The sequence below is a fragment of the Jaculus jaculus genome, chromosome 1 (genome assembly GCF_020740685.1).
Source record: "Jaculus jaculus isolate mJacJac1 chromosome 1, mJacJac1.mat.Y.cur, whole genome shotgun sequence".
Lineage (NCBI taxonomy): Eukaryota > Metazoa > Chordata > Mammalia > Rodentia > Dipodidae > Jaculus > Jaculus jaculus.
The window spans coordinates 135305988-135327141 of record NC_059102.1 but is presented as its reverse complement, the minus strand read 5'-3'; the positions used below and the strand labels follow the sequence as shown (position 1 = coordinate 135327141).

The 21154-nt window shown below is 37.1% G+C and overlaps 1 protein-coding gene across 1 annotated transcript in view; it reads right to left on the bottom strand.

Annotated features, from left to right (window-relative positions):
* The window catches only part of Brinp1 (BMP/retinoic acid inducible neural specific 1), a 199711-nt gene that overhangs the window by 53904 nt on the left and 124653 nt on the right, over positions 1 to 21154 (bottom strand). Inside the window, exon 5 of the mRNA XM_045142268.1 lies at positions 18626 to 18731. Within this exon, the coding sequence (XP_044998203.1) occupies positions 18626 to 18731 (106 nt within the window). The remainder of the gene's footprint in view (positions 1 to 18625; positions 18732 to 21154) is intronic.

Sequence of the window (21154 nt, the reverse complement as noted above, 5' to 3'; positions counted from 1 at the left end):
TCAGGCAGCACAAACACTTTCCAGTTGAGAATCAAGCTGCTCATCACCTTCCTTTTTGATTGACAGCCACTTAAAAAAAAAAATTGCTTCCAAATCCCTAGAAGAGAAAAGGTTCTTAATCCTCAGAAAAGATCAAAACTGGGGGAGAATGTCAGCAAGAATAGATGTCTGAGGTCATTAGAGGTGAAACATTTCTCAAAGCAGCAATGTTAAGGATTCCTGTCCACATAGCCAGGGATTTTGAGATTCAGGAAAGTATAGTGATGTTGAGTTGCTGAGTTCCAACCACTAAGGGGAAATTCTGTAACACTAGAACCCTGAAGACTGTTCATGATATTGTCTAATCAGACACTTGGTTCAATTGGCCATGCTTTTTTGACTGTCCAGAAAGAAAACTCAGGAGTCAGAAGCTGAAGTGTATGAAGACATAGAGATAGCAGTCTACTGTCATCCCTGATATGATCTTGCTCATTTAAGTTCATGTGCCTGAGCTGCTTCTTGGTTTCCATTATCAGTGCATATGGAATAGTTTGAAGAAAATTTTTAAAAATCTAATGCAATTAATATGTACTTCTCACCCTCTCTAGAAATAGATTCAAAGCCAAAGCACAAAAATCAAGAACAAGGAGAAAGAACTTGGTTGTTGATTAAAATATTAAAGTAGCATTGTGCCTGGAATATAGTAGATGCTTAACAGAGATATTACAAATGTTAACTAAGCCAGTAATTCATTATGAGGATGCAAGAAAATAAAACTGAAGGTAGCAATTATGGAAGACTTCTTGATGAGCATGGGGTGTGGATTGGATTTTAATGTATCAGCACAGTTTGAATAGATAAAGAAGGGCAGTTCTTCATGCCACAGCAGAGGGCAGCCCTTGAGTGAACATAAACCAGACCATGAATCCTAGATATATCTAAGTCTTTTTAAAGACAAAGACCATGTACTAAGATGGAGTGCTTTTTCTCAGGATTGTTTTATTTCATTCTGTATCCTAATGATACAACCCAGTATGTTTAAATGATTCTCTCTTTTCTGACTTGTTTCATTAGCTACTAAATTCATAATCTCTTAGAATTCCAAGAAGCTCTGGTTGGTTGTATTTTTCTATTCTAACCTTGCATTCAAATTTGACCATGTGGACATTTCTGAGTCTTCAGGAGTCCCACATCTTGTCTTGTATCTGCTAAGTTCAGCCTGTCAGATTTTGTCAAAATACACAAAGCAGGAAGAACCGGAACGAGGATTGCACCTTTGTGAAAGGTAAGCTTGATGCCCTGCCTATCAAAGCCTGGGGATTTCATACCAGCAGATCAAGGACCATATGGCTCACACAGCCATACTGAACTCCAGTGTAATGAAGGCATGCAGGTCAATTACCCATCTGTTTGTGTTTCTATTGCTGTGAATTACAGTATCTATTGCTGAAAGCTCATTGGAGTGGAATGAAAATAAGACAATAATTCACCAGGTGAAACTGTGCAGAAAGGGCGAAAAGGCTATGATCTCATTGAGAAGTTCAGGCCTGTCTTTGTATTGGGTCATTTACACTCTGGAAAATAAAAAAAAAGGCAGCTACTTGGGGCGGGAGGAGGGACAGTGAAAAGGGTGGATACAGTGTAAGAATTAGGGCATGTCCCCTCCTGGTAAGAGTAATATGTTTGCAGCTATCAACATCTGTGCTCCAGGATGGGGCAGAATAGTTAGTCTTTGGGTGGAAAATACAAATAGCTGAAATTTAGACAATAAAACTAAGACTATTTACTATCTGGAGGGAAAACAGAATGGGTTATCTTGGTAGATATAGAACTTCGCACCATCAGAAGTATACAAGCTGAGTTTGAAGGCACCATAATAGGAAACATTATATCTAATGCTAAGATACCAATGATGTATTGTAAATTGAACTGTCATAAACTTATCTGTGCCCCTCCCTATAATGTCCACTGTTATAAAAGCATACCCTCAACCTCTGGACTCATTAGTTTGTTTTAGCTACTTTTTTGTTGCTGGGCCAAAACACTAGACTAAAAGCATGAGAGGAAAGGATTTACTTTGGATTACAGTCTCGTAGGGATGTTTCATGATGGCAGGGGAAAGCATGGCACAAGCAGAGGCTGGACACTTCTGCAGCAGCAGGTAGGAAACAGCAGCAAGAAAGAGAGCCAAGATTGGGCAAGGGTGAGCTGCTATAAAACCCCAAAGCCTTCCCACAGAAATCCACCTCCTCCTATAATGCTGCATATCCCAAATTGCTACCAGCTGGGGACCAAACATTCCATAAACACATCAGTTTATGGGAGACCACCACAGATGTGTTTATATGAACAGTGTTGGATAATCAAAAGAGTAAAAGTAATATGTTGATTATGATATAAAATAATAAGAACCAACATATGAAATAACCAGTATCTCCTTTCATGATCAGCAGAGTTCCAGCAAGTGGCCACAGAGGTGAAGAATCATAATGGACTATGGTCCCTTTGTGGCATAAGAAGGAAGTATTTAGCTTTACAAACTGCTTAATTCAGGACTTGTTCATAAGTACCACAGGATTCATTTTTGATTAGCAGGATTTAACTTATACTGGCAGATGTGGGAGTCAGCATACTATGAACAACGGGGCAAACTCTTTTTCACTCAATTCATCATCTAATATGTCTTAGGCATTCTTCTAGGTTCTGAAGGGCAAGGGACTAGAAATACTGTCCCTGCACTTGTCTTTAGTAAGAGAAATAGTTAATAATGAATATCTAAAAATATAAAAGAATTTGCACTGACAAAAGGACTTGGGAGCAGATAGGTTTCTAAATTACAACTTTAACTTTGGAAAAGATAATATAGCCCAAATTATGAAACTCCCAAGGATCAAGTGCCCAACATACATTTTTATTCAATTTCATCTTGAAGCTTGAAGATGAGGTTGATTCAAGTTAATGAAAGCTTCTTCACAAAATTCATGATAAAAAAGAAAAAAACGTGATATCTTTAAGAGTCAACGTATCTGATCCTTGGATTAATAGAGGCTTTGAATCTCTCTTATCCACTTTCCCATTTCTGCTTGCTACAACCTGTCAGTCTTTTCCACTGCATCTTGTTCTCTAAACAGTCCAAACTCTTTTCTCTTCAGATTTTGTCTCTAGGTTTTATTAACTGCGTGCCCTTGGAAAAGGTAAGAGGCTTAAGTTCTCTGATCATCACTTTCTTCACTTCTTTTCTTCACACTTCTTTTGTAAAGTAGACATGAAAACTGAATGATCTATTTTAGACCTTGGACATAGTGGTGATCACATGACAGAATATTTCTCAAATTCATAGAGCATTTCCAGTTAAAAGTGTCAATTTGGCCTCTCAGTGACCTTAAACAAAAATTCAACTAAATAACACACATGAAGCTACAGGATATGTGTTAATTGTCATACAGAATATGTATGTGTTCAACTGATCTTGTGTTCCTGTCCTTGTCCTATGTTCTATTATTTTCTATAGGTCATGGGAAACATCAGAGAGCCCTTCTGCTAGCAACCAAAGCCACCTTACACTTATCTCAAGTTCTAATAGAAATGCTTAATGCATTATATTATATGTACTATGCTCATGTTCTTCCTAAACTGACAGACCCTTGAATGCAGGAGGCATTCATCTTGAGCATTTCCTTGTCATTTGTCACAGTAGCGGGTAGCAAGAAAATGTTTTTGAATGAAGGTGCATTTAGACAGAATGTGTTTCAGAGAGGGCTGTGTTTCTCTGTTCTATGTTTAGCATGCCCACAGAGCCATTCCTCATAGACAGAACCGCATCTTCACTCCCAGTATTGATGCCTGAGCCCAACTGAACTTCTTCTCAGTAGTTTCAGAGGAAAGTACTGAGAAAGATCTGATTTAAAATAAATTCATAGGCCAGAAAATATTCAGAGAAGCATGGCAGGAAAGGATCACTAATTCCAGTGCATTTTTTGATTTGAACTCATTAATATAAATGATGACACTTAAAGATAACTGTAGCTTTCATTTCTTATATTCTTTACAACTTAATAAACACAGTACTATATCATTGGAGGTGTGTAAAATAATTTATCCAATTTAGCGCCAATAAAGAAAGTTGTTTCACTTATTTCTTTACTGAACCATGTACTGCACTAGATACTAAAGGTATAGAAAGTGCATAGGACATGATGTCTGACCTCACAGTCTCAACTTAGGTGGCAAAATGATTCATAATTGCATAACGACAATGCACTATACACATACATTATACAAGTTGCAGTAGAAATAAAATAGAAAAACCCTCTACTTTTGCTAGGATTTTGGAACAGTTCTTTAAGAAAGGATTGCCCCTTGAGCAGTATGCATATTCTATCATTAGCCAAAACGAACACCCTAGAATCACAGATCATGTGGGCAATGCCTTGTCTATGCTCCAGATGTCTCCTTCATTTCAGACTTAGATTGAAGGAGTACTTGGTATCAGGATTGAGCTACTCTTGTTACAGAGGAAATGAGAAAAATCAAGTCAGGCAAAGAGTGCTGGAGTAGCTACCCAAATATGGTATGCATCATGCGTCTATCAATCCACTGATCAAAGAAGATCATATAGAGTATCTATTGAAAATCACATTGATTTTTTTTGCACCAAACTATTTTTATTTTTTAGTTATTTGTTTTAAACTATACTTTATTTATTTGAGGTGAGAAAGAGGAAGAAAGAGAGAGAGAGAGAGAGAGAGAGAGAGAGAGAGAGAGAGGGAGAGAGAGGGAGAGAGAATGGGCACACAAGAGCCTACAGCCACTGCAAACGAACTCCAGATGCATATTTCCCTTTGTGCATCTGGCGTATGTGGATCCTGGAGAGTTGAACCAGGATCCTTTGGCTTTGCAAGCAAATACCTTAACCACTAAGCAATCTCTCCAGCCCCAAAACTATTTTTTAAATTTTCATTAGTACATGATCCAGCAATTTCACTTCTGAATATCTATCCCAAGAACTGGAGGTAGGTAGTCAAACAAAACCTTATTTTTAATGTTTATAAATATATTGCTTACAGTGATCAAAAGGTGTCATAACCTAAATGCTTATGACTGGTGGACAGTTAACAAAACATGTATCTTCACCATGGAACACTAATTCAGACATAGTAAACAATGGAGTACTGATACGTAATATAGCGTAGATTATATATGAAAACATGAAGGGAAAGAAACTAGGCCCAGAAAATGACATACTCTGTGATTTCATTAGAAATATCCATAAAAGGAAAATTCAGAAGCAAAGGTAGTTTCCAGAACTGGAAAGATAGCATAGTTGGGAATGACTGATTGATGGGAGTAGAATTTATGTTTGGGTGATGAAAACTCCCTGGGAATAGTGATGAAAGTTGTGCAACACGGTGACTGCACTCAATGCCCCTGAGTCACATATCTTAATATATTTAAAATATTACATATAATATTGTGTTTATTTCATCAAATTAAAACATGTAAGAATCAAGGCAAGCTGACTATACAGTTTAAACTAGTTCAAAATCTGTAACTACTTTCTGAGCACTTACTGTGTACTAAGCACTGTTAATGTAAAACTGAACACCAACAAAACAAATAAAAAGAGAATACTTTCTACTTTCAGGAACAATTTAGTGGCAGTTCTATATAACTGTACCCATAAGACAAGACATAATAGGTTTGCAATCTAATAAAGGACATCAAATGTTCTGTGTGGGCAGTACAAGAGGACAGCTTCATTCTATGGTCAGTTGTTGGAACAAAAAACATTGACTCAATCATTTAAAAAATAAACAGGTGTCATAGCTATTTGTAGTCAATAAATGAATCATCTTTGGTGAGTTATTTTGGATTTGGTTATCCTGATACCTGATTTTTGCCTATTCAGTGAGAACAACAAGCCATCTAATGGGACATCACTCTTTTGTGTGAACCAAACTGCTAGAATGACTATTGGTCAGCATTTATATGCTGCATCTTTGGCCACAAGTTTATTATAGAGAGACATTCATATGCACCACAACATATTGGCATAATTCCCTGGTATTTCTTCTTTTAGAATTGGCTCACACACGATCAGTGTGCATAGAATTCCAACCCCTCCCTGTCCAAGTCTGAGCCTTGACTTCCCTCCAGTTTCCTAGTTACTCTAAATCAGAGCAGGACATGTATGTGTGTGTGTGTGTGTGTGTGTATGTGTATGTGTATGTATGTATGTATGTATATATGTATGTATGTATGTATGTATGTATGTATAAATGTTTGTATGTATGTATAAATGTATGTATGTATGTGTGGCATGTGTGTATATACATATGGCCTTGTAATCCCATTATGGGTGTATTTGGTCTTTTTTGGCTATAGATTCTTTGGAATATGTGGAAGTCACTATAGAAATTAGACACATCTATTAATAAGCACTTTGGTTTAGAGAAATCACAGACTGTCTACAGAAAATAGCACAGCCTACAAGAGTTTATGATGTGGACACATGGAAAGGCATAAAAGTAGCTACTGTAATAAACGTCATGATTATTATTTATGTGCTACAGATTAAGAAACAGTGTAGGATAAAATTTAACATCACTAGCTTCAGTATACCTGAACTCAAGTTCCTGTTCAGTGTTGAACTCTAGAAAATGGGTTTGCACTGAAGTTCACACGATTTATTGATATAAAGAACTGAGCTATACCAATGGCACGTGATATACATCAATAAATAATAGCAGTGACTATTATTATGCTAGTACTTATGATTTGTAGGTATATCTAGAGAAGTATATGCTGAAAAAAATGGCTGTGCGGGGCATATGTTCTCATTCCCATTTTGCAAATTAAAATCTATAGGGAAGTTCAAAGGTTTATTTAATGCAATGGTCCAAGGACTTAGAGTCATCAAATCTTACTCATTGATCCTTTCCATTCTGTTTGCTTTCTGATTGATATAATCCCTCCACTTCCTAAAAACAACCCTCTTCTCCCTCTCTCTTTTCCTCCCCCCACCCCAAATTCTCAGCAGAAAACAGGATACACCCTGGTGTAGAAAGGATAGAGTCAGCTAGGTGGAGTCAGCAATTTCATTTTTCATGAAGGAACTGCTGTGTTACTGAGCATGCCTCAAAGATGGAGTTCCAGGAAAGCAGAAACAAGGATACTTAGTACCTCCAAGGACATTGCTGGAGTCACTGTGTTGGCTGTGGGCTACCTCTTAATGAGGACCCAGGCCAAAGTTGTTGATCAGAACAGACTCTTGCAATGAATGCTTAGTGTATAACCCTGGGGATGCAAAGTAATATGGAGTGATGGAACTTGAAAAAGGATTTTATGAAAAACAAACAAAAAAAAAACCCTAATTTGTGTCTTTTCTCTTCTTCCTTGATTCTGGCTGGTATGTGAGGGTGGTTCCTTTGTAGGAAAGGTAGAGTGTGTTTTGCTCACTCTGTACTCCCTGTGAGGATCAAATGTGAGAATAATTGACAGCCCTGTAGACAAAGAATCAAACTGGGGGACCATGGGAAAGATGTTTTAATAACCAGAGATTCAAGTTCTTCATCACCATAGTAGCATACGTGACGGCTAGCTCAGAGGATGAGGTGCATAACCAGGCTACAGCTTAAAAATACAGTGCCTATGAAGCAACTATGCCCAAAACAATAAAATATTATTTTTAAACATTTCTTCTTCAACTTTCTTTCTGTTACTTACAGTCTTAAAAAAATCTCCATCTTCACTCCATTTGTGCTGCTTAACTATTGAGAAGGAAATACTGACAGTTCTCTTCCTTATCTTGCTCCCTCTTGACTTGCCTTCTCCTCTCACATAGACCCTTCTATTTTGTTGTTATTTGGATTTTGAGGTGGGGTCTCAATATAGCTCAGGCTGACAAGGAATTTACTATGTAAACACAGGGTGGCCCCAAATTCACAGCAATCCTCCTGCCTCTGTCTCCCAAGTGCTGGGATTAAAAGTGTGCACTACCCAAGCCAAATGACCCTTCTTTTTTATCCTTTTCATTCTTCCCACACTTGTTTTCCTTAATTTGTCCCTTCTCCTAATTTTCTTCTTTCTGTTGCCATTCTAGCACCAATCACACAAAATCTCAATTGCACTGCATGCACTGAGCTCCTATGTCTATGGTAAAGGATTGAATCTTATGGAACAAAAGTGGGCAAGGCAAAAATATTTTATTTAAATGTGATCTCAAATCTTCTCTAGCATAAAATATAAAATGAAAATGTAAATGAACATACACAAATGTGAGGGATACATACATTTAAACTGGTATATCAAAGAGCCATAAAGAAACTAGAGGAATATTCAGTTCTGTCCTGTGTGTGTGTATAGGTACCTATATGATATGAATTCAAATAGAATAGGTGGAGTGCCAGAAACCTGAGACGGGGATGCCAAGCACTCAGATAGAGAGGATAAGCATGAGAAAAGGCTGATGGGTAGAAGTAAAGATGAGTTAGAAGAAAGAATATCTCTATGTATGGAAATAGTGTCGGCACTAATAATTACATTGTAGGTAGGCATGTATAAGAAACAAGTCTAAGAAACTCCCACTTACGTTGTTCCAGCAGTCATCACAGCTGACCCTGGAATGGAAATTCAGGATATCATCATAGAGGGATTCAAGTGCTAAGTCAAAAAGTTAGTGCTTAAAGTCCAGGACTCCAGGGGGAAACACTGAAAGGATTCAGGAAAGGATTATCCCTAGACCACAAAAGTACAGAATGATAAATCTGAAAAGATGAATCTATATACCCTGAGTATAGACCTAAAGACAATAACTTGATTGACTTACAAACAATAAAAATTATTTTTAAGGAATCAAATATGACTTTTATCTGTATGTGTTTAGTTTAACCATATACTGCTTTTCTCTCTGTGACTTGAATAATGGTGTTTTCAATATTTTGAGTACAAAAATAATTACTAAAGAGTTGTGGATTCATTTACCAAGTGATGGCTAGATAAGGCACACTGCACTTGTTCAATTGCAACGTTGTTAATAAGTGTTTTGTATCATCCAAGCACATATGCCATGCATGGTGTAAAGACAAATGAAGAAAATATTTTACAATCAACACATTGATAGAGGTGGCAGACGTCATATGTCAGGGTGTCTGAATGCTTCATCTAAGCCAGGCACTGCTCTTACAAACATTCTAACAAGGGAAGTACATGAGGAGCTCAGAAGCTGTAGGGACTTGTCTGATACCACTCACTGAGCCAGAGGGAGAAATGATGCTTGAGATGAAGCTTTGTTCAGTCAAGGGGCCTTTGCTTGAAAGCATTATTCTGCATTAGAATACTTGCTATAAGGAGGAAAATGACAAAGGCCATAATGCAGAAATGTAAGAGAAGAAAAATAAGCAAGATGGCTTCTCTGAAGAGATAGAAGGATTCAATTGCACAACCCCTGCCTAGATCATGTAGCACCCAATAGAGTAGAAAAGGAAAAATCTTTCTGTATCAGCTACTTTTTCTTTTGTTGAGGAAAAATCCTGGACCAGAAGCCACTTCAGGAAGGGAAGAGTTTATTTCAGCTTATTTCCAGATAGTAGAGTATCTCACAGAGGAGAAAGCATGGAAAGAAGAAGCCAGCACGGTATTGTATCATCTGCAGGGAAGGAGAAAATGATTAAGGTTGCTGCTCAGCTAGCTTTCTCCTTTTCATACAGCTCAGGACCCCAGCTTATAGAATGGAACCATTTGGTTAGGGTGGGTCCTAATCTAGGAAATCACTAACAGAAGTGCCAAAAGATGTGTTTCTATGGTAATTCTAAATCCTACTAAGCCAACATTTAGAGATTAACCATCACATTCTCTTTACAAATAATAACCAGGGCAGGCATGGTGGTGCACACCTTTAATTCCATTACTCGGGAGGCAGAGGTAGGAGGATCACTGTGAGTTCAAGGCCACTCTCAGACTACATAGTGAACTCCAGGTCACCTTGGGCTAGAGTGGGACTCTACCTTGAAAATCCAAAATATCAAAAAATATATATATATACACACACATACATACATGCATACATATATATATACACATACATATATACATACATATACATACATACACATACACACATATATATATACATATACACACATACATACATATATACACACATATATACATACACACATATATATGATTGAACACATACAAACGTGTGTGTGCACACACACATATTTTATATATATATACATATATGTATATATTTATATATATACATATATGCATATATTGAATATATGTATATATTCAATCCTTCTCACTGCCTTCATTGAAAATGTCATGGTCTAAGGCACCATAGACTCAGACCTCAGCATAGACACAACTTCCCTACTGGGGTCTTTGTATGCGTCTTTTATCTTGAACTGCCTTTTCTACTCATTAACCACAGTGATTCATTTGAAATATAACTCATGGAACTAGGGAGATGGTGCTTGTCACACAAGCAGGAGGAACAAAGATTGGATACTGAGCACCTATGTAAAAGCTGGATGAGCATGGTAGACAGATTGTATTCCCAGTGTTGGGACACGGAGCAGAAAAGGGGATTCCCAGGGCAAGCTGTCTAGATAGACTAATTTGTTATGCATTGGGTTCAAGTGAAAGACTGCCTCAATAAAGCAGGGAGCAACTGTTAAACTGTTACACGTTGGCTTCCATATTCACATGCACTTACAAGCACAATCACGCACAAGTAAGCATGCATGCAAATGCATATACACATGTGAACATACACACACACACATACACAAAAAAAGAAAGGTCAAATTATGCTTTTGCCTAAATCTGCAGTGGTGTGCCACTTTATTTAGAGGAAAATCTAAGATAAAGTCATTTGCATGGTCTACATATTTCTGCATAAGCTGTCCCTACACACACTCTCTCTGAATGTAAAGAAATTGTATTTCCATTTATGTGTTTATTGTCTGCTCCCCCTACACCCAATCTCCCAAGTGACTGACAGAGTTTGTTCTTTGTTGTCTATTCAGGTCTTAAAATAAAATTTTGACATGTAGTGGATGCTCAATTAAAACTGCTAAAAGAATGAGAAAATGTTGGAATGGATAAATCTCTAGATCACCCATAGATTTCATCCAACTATTCTTTCTGTATCCCATCCCACACATCAGTTAGCTACTGAGGCAGTTTTGCTTCCTATATATTTCACCAGATGCATACTAGATTCAATTACATGACAATGTCAGTAAACACACAATGGGCTTCTTGAAGAGAGAAGTATAAAAATAAGAAGTTATTATGCCATTATTGTTATCACTGCTAGTTTTGTTGTTTCTGCTATGACTTCAAATTGTCTCTGATTGTGTCCACAGCACTTTCATTCTCATTTCTCATGTATGGCTTCAATCCTTTTCCATATATATATTTATTTAAATCCACTCTATGTTTGCCCTATTTTAATGAAAAATTTGTGAAATACATCATGATGTAACAGTCACCAGGGTGTCATTCATTGAATCATCAATCTACTAAAACCAATCTCTAAAGAATCTCCCCTCCCAACCTTGTTCAAAGGAATGAGAAGTCAGAGCAATACAAAACAACAGTATTTGAGAACAAGGAGCTTTGGGGTCAAAAGGTCAAAGTTAAAGTTCCAGTTCAATCCCTCAGAGACTAACCCCCCTGAACCTCAATATGCTCACCTGCAAAATAAGGATGTTATTTATTATTTCTTCATGAGACTCATGTGAGACTTAAATACAACAATATTGTAAGTATAAATTCAAAATTAGGCCTGGAGAGATGGCTTAGTGGTTAAGGTGCTTACCTAAAAAGCTTAACAACCCAGGTTAGATTCCCTAGTGCCCACATAAACCAGGTACATAAGGTAGCATTTGCAAGTGCAGCATTTGCAGTAGCTGGAAGCCCTGGTATATCATTCTCTCTCTGTCTCAGCATCTGTTTCTCTCTGCTCAGAAATAAATAAATAAACCAGGCATAGTGGCACACGTCTTTAATCCAAGCACTTGGGAGGCAGAGATAGGAGGATCACTGTGAGTTCAAGGCCACCCTGAGACTACATAGTGAATTCAAGATCAGCCTGAACTACAGTGAGACCCTACTTTAAAAAAACAAAAAATAAAAATAGATAATAAAAATAAATAGAAATAGAAATAAAGAAAAGGTGTTTCACTTAGTGTTGAACGCTCCACTGTTACTTCTTAGCACTATGTGACTTAAAAATTAAATCTGTGGGCTGGAGAGATGGCTTGGCAGTTAAGTGCTTGCCTGTGAAGCCTAAGGACCCCAGTTGGAGGCTCAATTCCCCAGGACCCACATTAGCCAGATGTACAAGGGGTGCATGCGCTTGGAGTTCCTTTGCAGTGGCTAGAGGCCCTGGCATGCCCATTCTCTATCTATCTATCTGCCTCTTTCTCTCTCTGTCTTTCACTCTCAAATAAATAAATAAAAAACAAAAAATTTAAAAAATGAATCTGTCAATAAATTAGAAAGCATGACTATAATAAAAATAATTAGTGTGATCACTGTCACATGGAGAAGCACTAAGTATATAGTATTAGTTTTAGTTCTGTGTACTTTACTCTCAGTCTGTAAATCTGCCCCTGGGTAGGCTGAACTACATTTCACCTGTTCCTTGCTTCCACCTTATTTATAGTTTCTCTTTGCAGAAGTGTCAAGATGTGGTGAATTGTTAAATAAATGTTGCATAGATAAATAATGTATACATAGAAAACTATACATATAAATAATGCATGTTTAGCTCTATATATTTTCAAAGCAAACTTACCCATGTAGCACTACCCAAATTAACAAGGAAAATATTCTGATACCCCAGTAATTTCTATCATTGCCCTTTAGTCATAGTCTTCCTAAGAGTTAGCACTCTCTTGGACTTCACAGTATAGTTCATTTATTTTTATAATTTTGGCAGTATAGCGATAGTTATATAGCTTTGACTGTGGTTTGGTCTGGCTTCCTACCCTGTCAATGCTAGATTTTTAAGACTCTTACATATTGTTGGATTTATGGTAACTAATGATATAAATGTATTTATTCATTTTCTTATTGGTGGACTGTGTAGCGATTTCCAGTTTAAGCTATTTTGAACAAAGAAGTTGTGAACATTCCTATCTTTTTATCAACTTGGATGCTTTCTTTTGGCATAAACTCTAGGAGTTGGAATTTTTAAACCACAGGACAAGGAAATATGCACTTTTGTATAGAGCATCAAGACATTTGCAAAGTGATTACAACTTTTGTTCCTCTATGTCAATCATCAATCCTGGATATCGTCAGTTTGTTCTACTCGATACACTGATTACTATGTTACGGTATTTGTGATTTTGATTTACATTTTTCTGAAGACTAAAAAAGTTGGAACATTCTTTTTTCAAATGTTTGTTCCCATTTAGACCTTCTGGCTTGTCAAGTACTCATTTATGTGTTTTACCCATTTTATGTCCTTCTCAGACAAGCTACTCTTTCCTTACTGATTGCACAGATTCTCTTAACATATTTTATATAAGATTATCTTTTGTAAAGCACATGTGTTGTAAATATTTTATTTGTGGCTTGCATTTTCATTCCACTAATACTATTTCTATGAAAAGAATTTAATATTCATGTAGACTTTTTCTTTTTAAATATTTTATTTTTATTTATTTATTTGACACAGAGAGAGAATGGGTATGCCAGGGCCTCCAGCCATTACAAAAGGCCAGATAAACGTGCCACCTTGTGCATTTGGCTAATATGGGTCCTGGGGAATCGAACCTTGGTCCTTTGGCTTTGCAGGCAAATGCCTTAACCACTAAGCCATCCCTCTAGCCCAGACTTTTTCTTTATACTTGGTGTTTCTGAATTACTGGATAACTACCAGCCAACTGCAATGCCATGAGATATTCTCCCATCACATTTAAGAAGTTTCTTTGTCTTCCTCAGGTATCTTTTTCTATCACTCCTCTACATGAGAAGACTGAATGAATAACTTTTCATGAACTCCCATAATGAATTTTTATCACTTCCCTCATCCAGTAACACTGTGCATTCCTGTGAACCATAAACATTTCCCTGTCTCTTTGCACTGTCTCAAGCCCAGTAGCTCATTGATTCAATTATCTGGATTCTTCATGGTCTTTATTGAACCCTGATGATAATGTCTCCTAAATATATGTAGAATTGGTCTATTTCTTCTCATCCCAACTTTTTTTTGTGATCTAAAACTATAGCATCACCTAATGAAGGCTCAGTAATTTCTTATCACAAACCTCTTATCTAACTCTTGATAGAAATTGAACCACACAGAGAAAGAGTAATCTTCAAAAATATTATTCTCTTTATGCTACTTATCTTTATAAAATCTTTCTATGGTGTCCCCTATTCTCCAATTAATGTTTAGCTCATTAGTGTGCTGTGAAGACTCTCTAGGATTGGAAAGATTATTTTGTATTTCTCACCACTGAGCCCTCTGTTGAAATGTCATATGACTTTTTAATTCCCTCGAATGCCCCTTTATAAAGACTCTTCTGTCTTCCTCTCATCTATGCCTAGTCATTCTTCAGGTTTCATCCTGTGTATATTTCTTACAGGAAAATTTTCCTTGATTCCTAGTAGGTTAGGTCTTCACTTACTCTGGACCATACAACCCTACAATAATCTCCCTTAAAATCCATAACATTTGGAGCTGGAGAGACAGCTCAGGTGTTAAAAGTACTTGCATGCAAACATTGAAAGCCCTGGTTTGGCACACCAGGGCCCACATATAGCCAGATTCACATGCCTGAAGTACATTTTCAGTGGCAGGAAGCCTTGGTGACCCCATTTTCTCTGATTCTGTCTGCGTCTTTCTCTCTGGCTCTCCCTGTCTTAAAGAAATAAAAATATTTTCTTAAAAATCCACATCTATTATTGCCTACAGTCTATTCTGTCTAACAGAGTGAACATCTCCTTGTGGCAACAATCATGTTTGTCTTACCATTTTTAATTTTGTTTATCTTTTTACTAAGATGGATTTTATAACACATGTGGAGATTTGTATATATGCATACATATATATCATAATACATATGGGTATAGATTATAGGACATAGGACTCAGAGATTATAGGATATAGCACATCTAATTTACCATAGAATATATGTTTAGCTATAGACTCTAATAATATAAATAGATCCAGTTGTATTCAGTTGAACTGATTAGTACTCAGATGTCTAATTTACTATTGGATTTAGCACATAGTCTCAGTAAAGATGTGATGATTCACCATTTTTATCAAATCTTCCAATCAGAATTGAGAAGGATTTAGGACTACTTGCTTGTCATTTAACTCAACTGAATAATGCTTAATCTGTACAGCAATCCCACCAAATCCTTCCGTCTACTGTTAACTTTCACATAATAGGATGTCACTTCATTAAAAATAGGCCAATCTAGTTTTGGGCATGAATATACATTATGAAGTTTCATGAAGGTCTGGATTTACTGTTCAGTGGTACAGCACTACTCTAGCATGTATGAAGCCCTAGGCTGAAAAAGGAAGAGGAAGAAAAACAAAGAAACAAAGACAAACACAAACCAGAAAAGAATTTTATTTTATTATTTTTTTTTAATGCTGAAGGAAAACCTAGAACTATATCCACTCTGGTTAGATTGAGCTTGGCCCACTCTGTCCATACTAATGAAGTTAACTTTGTTTTCTGTAAGTCATTTCTTCAGATTTCTGTAGACAAATGCTTTCTACTTCAGGTAAACTTTCCTTCACTATTTACCACTGGACAAGTACCTCCCCTGAAATCTTTTCTATGACTCAACCTCTTTTTTTTTTTTAATTCTTTTTTGGTACTTTTATTTCAGAGCAACACAGAGAGAGAGAATGGATGTGCAATGGCTTCCAGCCACTGCAAACAAACTCCAGACGTGTGCACACTCTTGTGCATCTGGCTAATGTGGGTCCTGGGGTATCGAGCCTCCAACCAGGGTCCTTAGGCTTCACAGGCAAGCAATTAACCACTAAGCTATCTCTCCAGCCCCTCAACCTCCTTTTTCATGTGAGGTGCTTGAACAAAGACCCAATCCTTCAGAATCTCCAGTTATTCTATGACTAGTCCAAAGGAGCAAAAAAGTTAACTTATTCATTTGTAAAGGATATACATTGGTACCAATGGCAGACCTGGGATTTGAAGAGACAATTCTTATCCAAAAGCACTTTTTAAGGAAAGAGATCTAAGACCGAATATGAAATTCTATATAAGAACCAGAAGGTGATGGAGAGATTTCTCAGTGATTAAAGTTACTTGTTTGCAAAGCATGATGAACTGCGTTTGATTCCATAGTACTCACATAAAGCCACATGCTCAAAGTGATCCATGCATACTTAGTTCTTTGAAGTGGTAAGAGGCCCTGGCATGCCCATTATTTTTCTCTCTCTACAGGTAAATAAATAAAAATATTTTTAAAAAGAATAAGAAAATATGCAGACAGAAAGAAGAAAGCTTTGGCCCTTAAGCCTCATTGCCTTTGGGATAAATTAGATTCTACTGTCACTAGAGTTTCAAAAATTTCCTTGGAAATAACATCTTGTTAATCTTATGTTTATTTCCAGTTGCAATTCATAGTTCAGTGTACCCTGTGCATTTACAGCCTGGTGTTTGAACACACTGGTACCTACTTTCCTGGATTGAGACCCTGAATCTCATGTCACAAAGTTGCTACAGGTATCACAAAAACTAATATGTTATAAATCCCAGCACACTATTTTTTGGGGGGGTTTCAAAGTAGAGTTTCACTCTATCTCAGGCTAACCTGGAATTTGAATTTACTATGTAGTCGCAGGGTAGCCTCAAACTCATGGCAATCCTCCTACCTCTACCTCCCAAGTATTGGGACTAAAGGTGTGTACCACCACACCCAGCTCTCTCAGCACACTTTCAAAACAGGCATTACCAAGTCATTCAGTCTATTGTTTTCTCTTCTAATAGTGGTAGTTTTTTCTGTATACATTTGAGGTTTGATCATGGTGTTTGTGTGTGTGTGTGTGTGTGTGTGTGTGTGTGTTGACTAGTTCGAGTTTAAACAGAATCATGGTCTGAGTTTCCCCAAGATCTATTCATTGAAGGCTCCCAGATGTCACAACCAAGCTCTCCCTGCAATATTTTCAAGCCATCATCTGTAACAGGAGCAGGAGACAAAGAGCTGCCAAGGAACCAGACAACAGAAGTCATATTAGGCTGTGCTTGGTAGTCTCACTCCGGTACCTTCAAACTGACAGTCAGCATCACCTTGCTCATATGCCTCTCTGGAAAGTCACATTTTTAGTCTTCGCAATGTTAAAACATGCCATTTAGTTTTGACTATAAAGTTAATACATACTCATTGCAGGAAAGTTAGAAAAGGAATGAGATGCCTAAAGTAAATTGCCTATAACCCCATCATACATAAGTAACCTCTTTTAACATCTTGGCATTTCCTTGCAAGAGTATTTTTCTTCTTTCATATTGTCAATATCATGCCATACATGGAATCAGAAAGATCCCATTTGTTAATTAATGCCACATCTTTTTCACCTATACTGGGGAATTCTTCATAATTAACATTTCAGTTCCCGACTAATATTATGCTATATAGATGCAACATTTTTCACTTTGTGTTCACATGTGGAAAATTGTTTAAATTGTCTTTTTCAAAAATATATAAATTTTGCTGATTGTAATCTATACTGAAATCCTTGTCAATAATTTATTGGATATTTTAATACATGAAAAAATTGTATTTTTGTCATATCTGCCTCCTACTGTTCTCCTTGTACCCCTTCATAGCCTCTGTTTCACTGAGTCCCCTCCTGTTTTCACATAGTGCTACTGTTTTAACGTCTCATTATTTTTGTCCTCCTCTATCTTCTAAGTCAAATTGTTGATGGGCTCAATTTTTTTTTTAATCTACAGTGTCCTCTCTGATATATAACATGGATTAAAGAGGGTACAATTGCTATTTCAAAGCATATACTATTTAAAAATAAGTAGATATATAATGATCACCTAACATAAATTTGTTATCTAACAAATACCACAAAAGTACAAATTCTTACAAATATGGGCAAATTACTCTCCATAGGGGTTACAGTTTTAATGTTCATGTCTGAATGTATCTTTCTACACAGCAGCAACCATTGACTATTACCACTTGTAAATTTTGCAAAAAAAGTGTGTGTGTGAGTTTAAAATTTCATATGATTAACTAATATGGAAAGAAGTTCTAGAAAATAAAAAAATGCTATAAAGTGTCCCATGTATTCCTTGAGATTCAAATCACCCTTTAAAAAACAATAATGTTAAAGTTCTAATTATATGACACAAACCTTTCATATGCTAAGCATTTTCATCAAAATAATCAGATAAAGCTCACGTTCCAAATTTTAATGGAAAGCTAATTCACAACCTTGAGTTGAATGATAGAATTCAAAAAAGTATATCATATTACAACTGATTTTCATATTTCCAGTTTTCATTGTTTGTTTATTTTCTGCCATCTCTACATTCCGCTACATGCTTTCTGTTTTGATCCTCTCCTCACCCATGTCTCCATTTTCCTGTCTCTGGCCCAGCTTCTTGCACCAACTTCCTACCTTGAAGATGAAGTTTGCTCTCCGTGCTTTGCAGAAGGACGGAACTCACAGAGTCCAGATTGTCATAGCTGTTACAGCCCAGAGGCCCAGTGCGAGTCTCGGTGACCTGGAATGGAAATCAAGTTAGAAAAGTGTGAAACAAGAGTCTTTGCCTAGGGTGGATCCTGGAGATAGATTCCCCACCAGAAAGAAGTCTTTGGTCCTGAGTCCCATGTTACTTCTTGAATGCCTTCCCTGTGCCTAGGACAAGGCTTGGCTATGGTTCAGCAGAAAAGAAAGTAGCATGTTCAAGTACACAGACGGAAGACACCACGCATCACATCTACCCCTAGTCCTCTCTTCACAGTGTTGTAAATAGGCAAGTGGAAGCAATGTGGTGTATTTTCAAAGCAGGGGCTTCTAAGGTGGAAAAATGTATGTTATATTTAGTCTGGGTAATTTATTTCCTGTGATAGATAATGAAACCACTTAACTTCTGTAGGTGTCAGTAAGCTCAAGCTAATCAGCGATTTCCAGGGAGACGGTGGAACAAGTATAATGTGTATACATGACCAGTATAAGGAATACTAAAAAACAGCCATCTTATTACAAAATGCTCCTATAAATTTTGAGCACATATACATCATTACCAGATAGGAAACATATCATTACCCCCATTAGTCCACTACTATGCTAGTCAGTAGCATTACAGGAGAAAGTTTTCAGGACCTGCAGGCTGTGTACTTCTAAAGACACTGTTGTCAAAGTTTTGAGATGGTAGGGAAAAGTAAAAACAAAAAAAAAAAAGAATAACTATTTAAAAAATAACCTTGGGTTTCTCTCTCTGTATTTATACCTGTGAAAGCAGAGCCAGCTTCTGCCATTATAGAACTTCCACTAGATCTATAAGCTTCATTAAATATCCCTTCCTCCATAACTGTGCCTGGCTTGGAAGTTCATCTCAGTGAACCTGAAGCTGTCTACAACAGAAATGAGTACTGAGAGGGGGGTAGAGTGCTGAGATGAACCTGGCCATGTGGGTTTTGGTCTTTTGGAACTTTTGTTTTGGAGGAATGGACATAGACTTGGTGCTTACGACTGAAGATGCATTCTGGAGTGGTAAGCCAAGTTTTATGGACTATTCTAATAAGAATTTGAAAATGCTTAGTGCAGAGAGAGTTGAACTTGGGGAACTTGGCTTATAAACATTCTAAGGGGAAGGAAAGACTGCAGAAGACTTTGTTGGAACTGGGCTGTTGGTATAAGGGCTGGCTATGTTCTGCTGCTGAGGCCCAGAGAGTTTGACCAACGTTAAATTTGTAATGGACTGATGTGCTTGGCTAAAGATATTGGAATGAGAGATTTAAGATTTTAAGTTGGAAAACCTCAAACAAGTCAAAATTACAGGTACTGAGACAGGTTTTATGTTGCTGAAGCTGCTATTGTGAAAAACATTAGCAGTCTTAAGGAAGATGGCACAACTGCTTTACATTAAAACAATGGTGAAGATGCCTCAGGAAAGACTTTTTGATTGACATGTAAACTCTTTTGGAAAGAGTCTACTGGTGAAAGAACCTTCTTTTCAAGGTTATGATTTCATTTCTTGCATGAATTAAGAGTATGGATATGCCCTTCTCATCTGGTATTATATTTGGAAGCATGACAAATACATGGGTGGTAAAATGCATACGTTTCCAGGAGCCACTGCTAAGATGAGGCAGGGCTTGATGCTCTGATAGGCTGGCAAAGCCATTGGAAGATGGACCGTGGTTTGCATGGAGACCTGATGTTGTTTTGAATATACCTGGACTGTGCAAGGGCTACCACAGACTGCACTATTGGTCTTGGATGGAAGTGTTCCCTGTCTAATCTGCCCAGTTGGAGGGGCAGAATTGGGAAATCTGGAGACTGTCAGTATCTGGTAGTACTGGACTTGAACTGCAGAAGTTTGGTGTTTGCTTGATTGTTGTTGAGTTTGTATGTCCCAGTCTCTCCTTTCTATGCCTTATACCAATTAAAAAATATTTACTGTGTGCCTTTATATGTTGAAAGGACATAACTTATTTGAATTTAGAGAACTCATAGCTAAGAGACTATCTTAAATCTCAGAGTAGACTTGGGACTTTGGAACTAACTTAAGTTGGTGAAAACTATGGGGACCTTTGAAATTTGACTAAATACAAGTTACAATCTGCGATGGTTTTGAATCTATTTGGGGCCAGGAGTGGAATGTGGTAGCTTGGATACATGGTCCTCAATGTATCCAGTGTTTTATTAGTTTGTAGTTTACATCTGCAGCCACTTGGCTGGCGGAGGTAGATCTTTGGGTATGGCCCTAAGGTGTGGTGGTGGATTTGAGATTCCCATATAAAGATAAGCCAAATGCCTAAATTCCTCCTAGAGTTCCTAAGGTGTGTTGTATGGCTTTTTGCTTGTGATTTTTGTCTTCTCTCTGTTTATATCTGTGAAAGTATGGCCAGCTTCTGCCATTACAGAATTTCCCCTGGATCTGTAAGCTTCAATAAATATCCCATCTTCCATTAAGAAACA